The sequence below is a fragment of the Coffea eugenioides genome, chromosome 2 (assembly GCF_003713205.1).
Source record: "Coffea eugenioides isolate CCC68of chromosome 2, Ceug_1.0, whole genome shotgun sequence".
Lineage (NCBI taxonomy): Eukaryota > Viridiplantae > Streptophyta > Magnoliopsida > Gentianales > Rubiaceae > Coffea > Coffea eugenioides.
Genome location: NC_040036.1, coordinates 29524150 through 29533575, shown reverse-complemented (window position 1 = coordinate 29533575; position 9426 = coordinate 29524150). Strand labels below are relative to the sequence as shown.

The window sequence follows — 9426 nt, the reverse complement described above, 5'->3', positions numbered from 1 at the left end:
TCGCTCGGATTAAGGATACTATGTGTTTCAATTATGCACAAGAATGAAGAAACTTGAATCTGGATTCTTGTATGGCTGCAAGAATTTGGCAAAACTTGTAACACGTTTAGTACAAGAATTTGGTCCATCTTTGCTAGGCTGTCGGCATCAAGGGACTTTTCCTACATCCCATGGTCAATGGTGGGGGAAAAAAAAGGGAAGGAAAGGATCATATGGGGATCCTAGTTGCAAAGTCTGAACAGATTTTACCTTTCATATGTAGGACACCTGGAAAGCTCTGACCTCTTTAAGGGTTCCTCATTTTCTACTGATTCTCCAAATTCCCAGCCCACATCATCCACCAAACTTTTTTGGTATGGCCATCCGGGCCTATGTTGTTGTGCTGAATTGAAATCAACTTCCTTGGATTTAGGGCGGTGGAGATGGTAGAGTTCTTGAGTTGAAACATCTAAGGGATTAGTCCATTCACATGGGAAAAAGCTATAATGTGTGGGTCATCTAAAGCCTCCCTTGCTTTCCAGCCAAGCTTTCTTCATTAATTTTCTTTTATCTTTTTGTTATTTAATTCATTGTTTTTGCCTCTAAGAGTTGCTCAACTAAGACTAATGATGATTTTCTAAGGTTCCAAATCCAGGGGGGATTGATTTCAGACCAAAAAGAATTTGAGAAGAACTCTGCAATCTGCAGCCGGGTCTCCATTATGACCACCATGTTGATCTGTTTTGCCAACTAAGGCCAGATTATTTATATAATCCGAATCTCTTGAATTTTTTTATGACTTATGTGGTGGGTTCATTGTACGTTTACATTGATATGCTACTAATTCTTTTTCCTCATTTGCTTCATCTTTCTTCTTTATCAAGATCTCCATTTGCTAGATCTTGTTTGGTATGCAATTTTTCTCTAAAAAAAATTTTAGAAACACATTTCCTAATCACATTTTTATTTCATACATATCAAATCTCTATAGTATATTTTTCTACAAAAACTTCAGAAAATGGCAATTCAGAAGAGCATCAGTTTCCTATTTATCTTTATTAACCAAGCTCTATTTTATTGAGTTTTGCTTCAAACTGAGAAATTCTAATTTGGATTACTTCAATAAATTGTAGATGCAAAGGTTTCTCTTGAAAAACCAATTCATGCGACACAAAAAAATGGAGAATCTTGGACTCGTTTATTTGATTTGCTTTTGTAGATTATCTTTTGACATCGTTTTCATTGTTTTTCAAGATTTATTTTGGGTACATTATATTCATGTATGCCCATGATTAAATTGTTTCAACTTTTGTGCAATGTCACCATTTTGTCATCTATAATTTCAGAAAAGAAGAATGAAAGAAATAACTTATAAACATCTATTTGATTGGTTTCTCAAAACATAGGGAAATAATAATGTTTTCCTATGTCAATACAACTGAAATTTGATCATCTAAATTGAATCCAAACTGAGATTAAAAATCATTTTGCACTCTTGTCAACCCCAAAGGTTGGCCTATTTTTTTTTTTTTTTTTTTATCTCAATGATAACATTTGAATAATTTACTCTAGTCTAGTTTAGGGGGAAGAGGAGTCTAACCGATTGGATTTGTCGGAGGAAGCCTAGCATAGGTTGGCCTGTTCTGATTTGAAGGAACTAACCAAAGTTGGTCTACTCTTGTGAGGCCAAGCTAGGTCTACTCAATTTTTTTACGTCTTCGGTCTTGCATTGGACCAAAGCAATATTTGTCAAGTACCCACAAGGCCACAACCCATGTACACATTTTCCATAGTTTTTTTTTTTTTTTATTTTTTGATAGGTAGGGAATTTTAATGATTTAGAGGTTCTGAATTCTAATTCTTTTACATCCTTTCCGTTTTTAAAATCACATTTTTCCTCTGCTAGAAATTTTTTTTAAATAAAAATAAAAAATTGTTTTAGTATAAATTGCATTGAATGAGTGGTTGGCATTTAAGTTTGGCGCAAAAAAAAAAAAAGTGACACTTGATCTTGCTCAAACTTTGGAAGTTATAATGTATAATTGTATATGTTTTCTTTATCACTCGTTACTAGTAGATCCACTCTAAAATGTACTAGTAATTATCATTTTAGTATTACTAATAAAGTTGTTACCCAAAAAAACAAATAAAAGGAAAAAGAGCTGGAAATTGAACCTGCTCCTGTTAACAATATGACTTCGGAGTTCATAGGTCTCTGTTAACATTACAAGGCATTTCTAGTGAACCTGAAATTTAGAAATCAATTAACCAGTATTGTCATAGACTCATAGTTCCATAACCTGGAGACTACAATTAATTTGATCTTCATTTTCTTTATGTTTGAGGTATGTTAATCCATTGCCTAATTCCTTGCACAAAGATGCTGCTATAATTTTGATCTACATTTTTTTCTTTGAGGTACTTTCTTTATTAGTATAGGCCTTAAAATCTCATTAAGACATCCAATTTTCTGGCTCTAAATTTAAAGATTATGATCAATAAATGGAACACAAGATTCTAACAAACCCCATATCACTTTCTTATGGAAATTCTAATCCTACTTTACTTAACAAATTAACAATTGTGGGAAATGCATGTTACCTTTAGGCCTTTAGCACCATCCAAAGTAATCTTTGTCAAGAAATTAACGACCTCATCTAGCCTAGATGTAGAGTCCAAGAAGGAGCACCCCAAATCATGAATATGGTCAGGAAATAGCTTAGAAGATTTCAACAACCTGCATATTAACTTGTTATGGAAATGTTTATCCTACTTTACACCAACAAATTAACAAGTTTTAGTATGCTAAAATATTGTGACGACTTGTTCCCCTTCTTTAATACCCTTTCTGGTTTTTGTGGGAAATGTTGGTTCTAGGCTTTTGGCATCATTCTTAGTACCTTTTGTCAACACATTGATAGCACTATCTAGTGCTCCAGAAAGGTGCTTCCAAAATCCTGTATCAAACTAGTGGCCTGAATGAAGATAAACCAGCTTGTTCCAATGCGATTTTTGATAAAGGGGTACCGAACAAGTATTCCAAATACAAACTGTTCTTCTTTCCTCTCCCTAATCTACTCCAGTAATTTCATATCATTTCTCCTCTGAAATGATAAACTCTCTGATAAGCTCAAAGAAGTCGGAGGATTTTCTTGGCTTTTACTCAATAAACTCAATTAATATTTTCAAAATGTTGGTTACAATATACAAGAGCTGTGAAATAGTCCTAGAGGTTCAATGTTCTACGACAATTAGCAAATCAAAGAACTCCCTGGTAAAGTACTTGGAGACCCTTATAAATACCGGCAGTGAGGACATGAATTGCAGCCATCAATTGTTGAAAGAATTCGGGATATGCATCTTAGCATCGTGAAGATGGAATTCAAGGTCTTGTGCATTGGCATTTTGTTACTGATGATTATTGCTTCATGCGAAGCCTCGAGATTTAGCCAATTGAGCAAGACACCTGTCAAGTCTATTAAGGTGACTTATCACAATATCTCAGTGTAAGCCCTTTTGCCCTCTGTAACCCAAAGTTGTGGTTATGTTGTCTCAATAATAAACTATTTGACCATTGTATTTGTGTCGCAGAGCCAAGATGGAGATGTCATAGATTGTGAGCATATCTCTCAGCAACCAGCATTTGATCATTACAATTGGTTATTGGCCCCGTTCTTTATTTACCAACCTAGCAGATAGTGCTTCTACTATATTGAATGGGGTGGTCAAGTTTTGGACTCTCGATCAGATGGGAAAGCAACTACAACCCAAATGGGCAGCGGTCATTTGCCCCAAGAAGGTTTTGGGAGTGCAAGTTACACGAAAAATCTACAAGTAGTGTATGACTCATCAGACCTGAGGCCCCTATACTACCCAAGAACCATAACTCGGCAACCAAATTGCTAAGATATAACACTCGGAAACAATGATGCATGGGGAGATTTCATTTTCTATGGAGGACCAGGGAGAAATCCCAAGTGTCCATGAACAGATTCATAGGTTTTGAGCTTTCATGATATTGTCATTGTTGCATTATTTGATTTCAAAAACTTTTTAAGTCATGTTGTTTGAGATTTTTCCACATAAAACTACACACAAAGGTTTCTTTCTTGAAAGAAACATGAAACTCTTTTTGGTTGTCTCGAGTTTGAAATAAAATTACTGTTGTATCTTGTTTTTGTTGGTTGGAGTTATAAAATCGTTTGAGATATAATAGGACTTTATAATTGTCCTCTATTATGATAATCACATAAGTTTTGAAATTGATAGAATATAACATTCCGATATAGCTGAACAGGCAAATAAGGTTGTCAAGGATTCACTAATGATGATATAACATATAATTGCTTTTGGTTATATTCGATGGTAATATTGTTCCTAAAAAACTAATCTAGTGTCTGCCCAAAAATCCCATTTATTTAGTTGTATTAGATGTGCCTCCGGATATCCTTAATTTCGCTCACATAACATCATTTTTGCATAAAGAAAAATTGGTACTATTTCTTTGAGTTTTTGGTTTTTAACCTCCTAGAATTATTTCTTATTCAAGTAGTATCAAGTTCTGTATTTTCATGGTGCAAAAGAATTGTAACATAGGGAAGAAATTGGTTGCTTAAGGAAGCAATGTTAAAGACGACGAAAATTTTTCTAAGTATACGAAAGCAATGCCAATGGAGAAGAGAATTTTCAAAATTGAGCGGATGTAATCATAAGAAAAACTCAAAAGTTTGTAAAACTTTCAAGCCTATTTGTTAATTTTTGCCAAAGTAAGAGAGGGCATGCAAATGCCACTGTCATCTTTACTTGGCTCTGCTCCTAACTATGGCTGAGCAAAAAACGGTGATGTTGTTGTAGAACTCAAAAAATTTCACCAAAAATTTATAGGAAATAAATTTCATAAAATTCAATATATATGGGGATGCAATTTATATACATATTTGGCAATTTATACACATACAAGCATGTGTGGAAGAAGATGAATAATATCAATAATAATATATTAATGACACCATAATAACAAAATTATCAAATTTCACTCTTCTCAATTAATAACAATAATAAGACTCCCTATTTATAGAGGGAATAACTTGGTTAACAAGTCTTACAACCATAAGAATTTTTTGAATAAAATATTAATTCCTACATAATAAAACTACCATAATTGGATTCAAATAGAATTACTAAAATCTTAACTTGACTAAAACACTAATAAATAATAATATAAAAATTTCTATTTTTGAACCTTGATTTAATATGCCAATAGATATTGATTGTGTCTATCTATCAAGAACCAATAGTTGATCATTCTTTACCCAAGGACCACTCTATTTAGGCGTGCCGTTGTATATGTCATGTTTTCTAAAATAAAAAATGAAAAAGATAAAGGAAAGATAAAGGAGTTGGGAGCTTGGGATCCTGTAAAATGTAGCAAGGATGCATTCAGGATATAGAGCCTCAACAGTAGAAATGCTAATGTTGCACAAATACAAATTTTTTTTTTTTTTTTTTTTTTTGCTTTAAAGAAAGGAGCACGCATTCATGTGTTCAACTAATGAGATCCAAATCCCATCTTCCAATGGTTTTCTCCTATTCCTTTTGCGAAACAGTAGGTGAAGTTTGTGGCAATTGCATGGGAGGTGCCCGAAGGAACCATTCCAATGAGAAGAGGAAACAAGAAGATGTATTAAGAGCTACCTGGATTGAATCTTTGTCCTGTCATCTGTAACGGACGCATTTAGTCATCTAACTCGAAATTGGCCTTTTGAAGTTGATTAAAAATTAATCATCCTGTAATAGATCACCTGAGACAAAGCTGTGAGATCTATGTTCAAAAATTTTTTCTGTTATAGACTAGGAATACAGGTGCACCGTGAAACAGACATGTGAGCTCTCTTAATACATTTGGAGAGTGGAAAAATTACGAGGGTGAAATACCAAAATTAAACTTATGGGGTCTGATTTTGAGACAAAAATTAAGGTTTCAAGGCCATTTTCGAAGAAACAATTTTCTGTTCGTCTTACTTGTACATCTTTCTCTTGGGTTTTGGTTTACCTAATTGTCTCTTTTCTTTGCTACTCCTTTTGGAGTACTTGAGTCTCCAGCAGATTTGGTAACAGAAGTATTATGTGGCAAATTCTTGAACCTGTGCGAGTCCAAGTTGAGCAATACAATGAATTTTGCGCGTCCCAGTTTTGGATTTTGGGAGGTTCCTTTCATTCAGGTTGGCGTTTAAGTTTTCAATCAAGATAAACTGATCCTTTTACTTACAAACATAAATTACGAAAAAAGATTTTTTTGGTTCAAGAATAGAAAAAATTAAGTGTTTTATTTATTTATTTTTGTCTTGTTTTGTGTAAAAATATTGGATAAAAACAGGCTGTGAGCTTTAGTACAAACAACTTCGTTTGAATACGATGTTATCAGGAAGAGGGAAAAAAACAAAAATCTTTCGGTAAAAACTTCGTTACTCTCACATCCTTGTTCTTCGCCAGACATTACGACAACATACTTTGTTTCTCCGATTAATCCAAGGCTTGGGATTAGTTTCGTGGATTGTTGTTTATACACACAATCGATAGATCCAAAAGGGTGCATACAATCAAGATATATAGCTGTGAAGTTAATGCTAGATTTAATTAATACATAGCATATTCATTATTGGGAAAGCCCTATAAATACATCTAGTTAACTACATTAATGCATGCACAGCTCTAAATTAGGAGCAGTTATTTGTTGTTTAGAATCGGAAAGATGGACTTGAAGGGATCCTATTGTTTCATGATACTCTTGATAATATCATCTTCGGATGCCTTAAGATTGAGCAAGATTCCAGTCAAATCCATTAAGGTACATTTTTGTGCAAAAACCCTTTAATTGTGCGGCCAAATCATGTCTTGTACTTTTGTGAGAGTCGCAAATTTCCTGATGATTAATGCATGGTATTTTTTGTTGGCAGAGCGAAGATGGTGATGTGATCGATTGCGTGCATATCTCTCGTCAACCAGCATTTGATAATCCCTTGCTTAAAAATCATGTTATTCAGGTTTGCAGCTTGTGTGTGGCACTTGATTTTTCACCATAACAGAGAAGTAAATAAAGGCAAGAGACATAGGAAACAAAACTGTCTTTTTAACATGTTGTGTCTCTATAACTTATTGTTGTAAAAAATTACATATGAGGAAATATGGACAAGGTTTCACATCCTCAATTCATCCCCTTTGAATGAATTCCTGCCTAAGCATTCGGATGAATTTGCTTCAATGATTTTGGCAGACGAGGCCGAAATTTAGCCTAGAAGGGCTGCCTGCAAACAAATTGTCCAACAGCAAGAATTTACCAATTGCTCAGTTATGGCAATTGAGCGGAAGCTGCCCAGAGGAAACCATTCCCATCAGAAGGACAAAAGAAGTGGACGTATTGACCGCAAGCTCGATCCACAGAAATCTTCACAGTACTGTAGCACGTCATCCAAAACAAATTAGACAAGAAGGCAGACCGAAACTGCAGGTACTGGCTAACAAATATATATATATATATATAAGCTTCATTGTTTAAAATATCTAGTCATTGAATCCATTAGCTAATATCGTTCAGAAATATACTACTAATTTTCTATGAAGGAACTGTGTAATAATCGTATGTTTTACGTGTTTTTTTGTTTGTGACAATTTTGATCTGCATTTTGATTGATTATTGCTATAGATGCTTAAAACATCAGGCGTATTTTTTACCCAAAACCATTCGAAATTCAAAATTACTTCACTTTTCATGGTGCAAAGCAATAATGAAACAGTACTATATTACCATAGTTAAGAATCTCCAATTTGTCAAACGTCATGAGCATAGCTAGGTAGATATGAAACTCTCTGACATTGAAGAGAAAAAATAAGTTTAGCTCTATCAACTTCACCCGATAGCTAGATTATGGCAATTAAAGAGACCAGTTTTTTTTTCTTAGCGTAACAATTTGTTATTCTGCTGTCTTTGCAATCACCTTATTGATGTCTTGTTACTTGTCCTTCTGGGTTTCTTTAGCTTGCAGCTGCACTTGTCGAAGGAGAATATTATGGAGCAAAGGCAACCATAAATATTTGGGGACCTCTAGTTCAACAATCTAATGAATTGACCACTTCTCTGCTCTCGATTTCAAGGGGTTCTTCTTTATCAAACCTGAGCGACATTGAAGTGGGTTGGCAAGTGAGTTTTTATCATTCAATCATAGCTTAAGTTTTTATTCATAAACAATAAATTAATGACAATTCTTTTGAATCACACCCTTATTATCAGCTTTTTTTTTTTTTTTTGTTCCTTTTGTTGTTTTGTTTGGAGGTAACAGGTCAACCCATCGTTATATAATGATAATAGAACAAGGCTTTTCACCTTCTGGTGGGTAAGTACCCAAGCATTTCCCACAGAATCAGATTTCCCAAATAAAGCAGCTTCCAAAGAATCAGATTTTCCAAATAAAGCAGCTTCAAAATGATAGTGTATCTTTATTTTCTGCAGAACCGGTTCAAGGGATGCTACGACTTGCTATGTTCAGGGTTTATCCAAATCACCAATAAAATTGCACTCGGAGGCGCCATCTCCCCTCTATCCATCTACCATGGCGACCAATTTGACATCGATGTATTTGTTTTGAAGGTAGTACGACTCAAATTGATCGCCCTGAACCAAATTATCTACTAGCAAAATAGGAATGTTGCACAAGCTGTGACTTTCGGAGTTGTAGACCAAGCTTAGCCACTAAACTTTTACCCTCATATTTTAGGTATTTTTGCTGCTTGATTTTCAGGCACTCTCATGATTATTTAAAATTCCAAATGACAAAAATATTGATTGAGAGAGTTTTACATGTGTTTGCAACTTTTAAACTTACTGCATCTACCAATGTTTAAGATCATTCAAATAATTTTTCAGTCTATAGAAACTTATATGTACTCCATAGATGACCAAAGATACTTACATGTAAGTAAAATCTAGATTCACTTGTGCACATGAAGTCTAAACAGTTTATAACTTTCTATTAGCTTAACCAAAATTTTGGGTTGAAATTTGTTGTAATTTGCTAGGATGCATCTCAAGATGTTTGGTGGCTACAAGTTGGCAAAGAAACACTTGGTTACTGGCCAACTTCCTTGCTTCCAAACCTAGCAAACAGTGCTTCAACGATTTTATGGGGTGGAATAGTTTTTGACTCAGAGTCAGATGGGCAACACACTACTACACAAATGGGCAGTGGCCACCCTCCCGAAGAAGGGTTTGAAGGGGCAAGTTATATGAAGAATCTTCAAGTAGTGGTTGAATCTGACAATTTAAGTCCCCTCAGTAACCCAGTCGCCATCGCCCAGCAACCAAATTGCTACAATATAACACTTGGAAAGAGCTCTTACTGGGGAGATTACATTTTCTATGGAGGACCTGGGAGAAATCCTAATTGTCCATGA

The 9426-nt window shown here is 34.6% G+C and overlaps 1 protein-coding gene across 1 annotated transcript; it reads left to right on the top strand.

Annotated features, from left to right (window-relative positions):
* Positions 1-6730: 6730 nt before the first annotated feature.
* LOC113759420 lies at positions 6731-9426 on the top strand. The gene is made up of 7 exons (XM_027301995.1): positions 6731-6826; positions 6936-7022; positions 7253-7486; positions 8015-8176; positions 8316-8369; positions 8486-8623; positions 9052-9426. The coding sequence occupies exons 1-7, from the start codon at positions 6731-6733 to the stop codon at positions 9424-9426; spliced, it is 1146 nt and encodes a 381-aa protein (XP_027157796.1).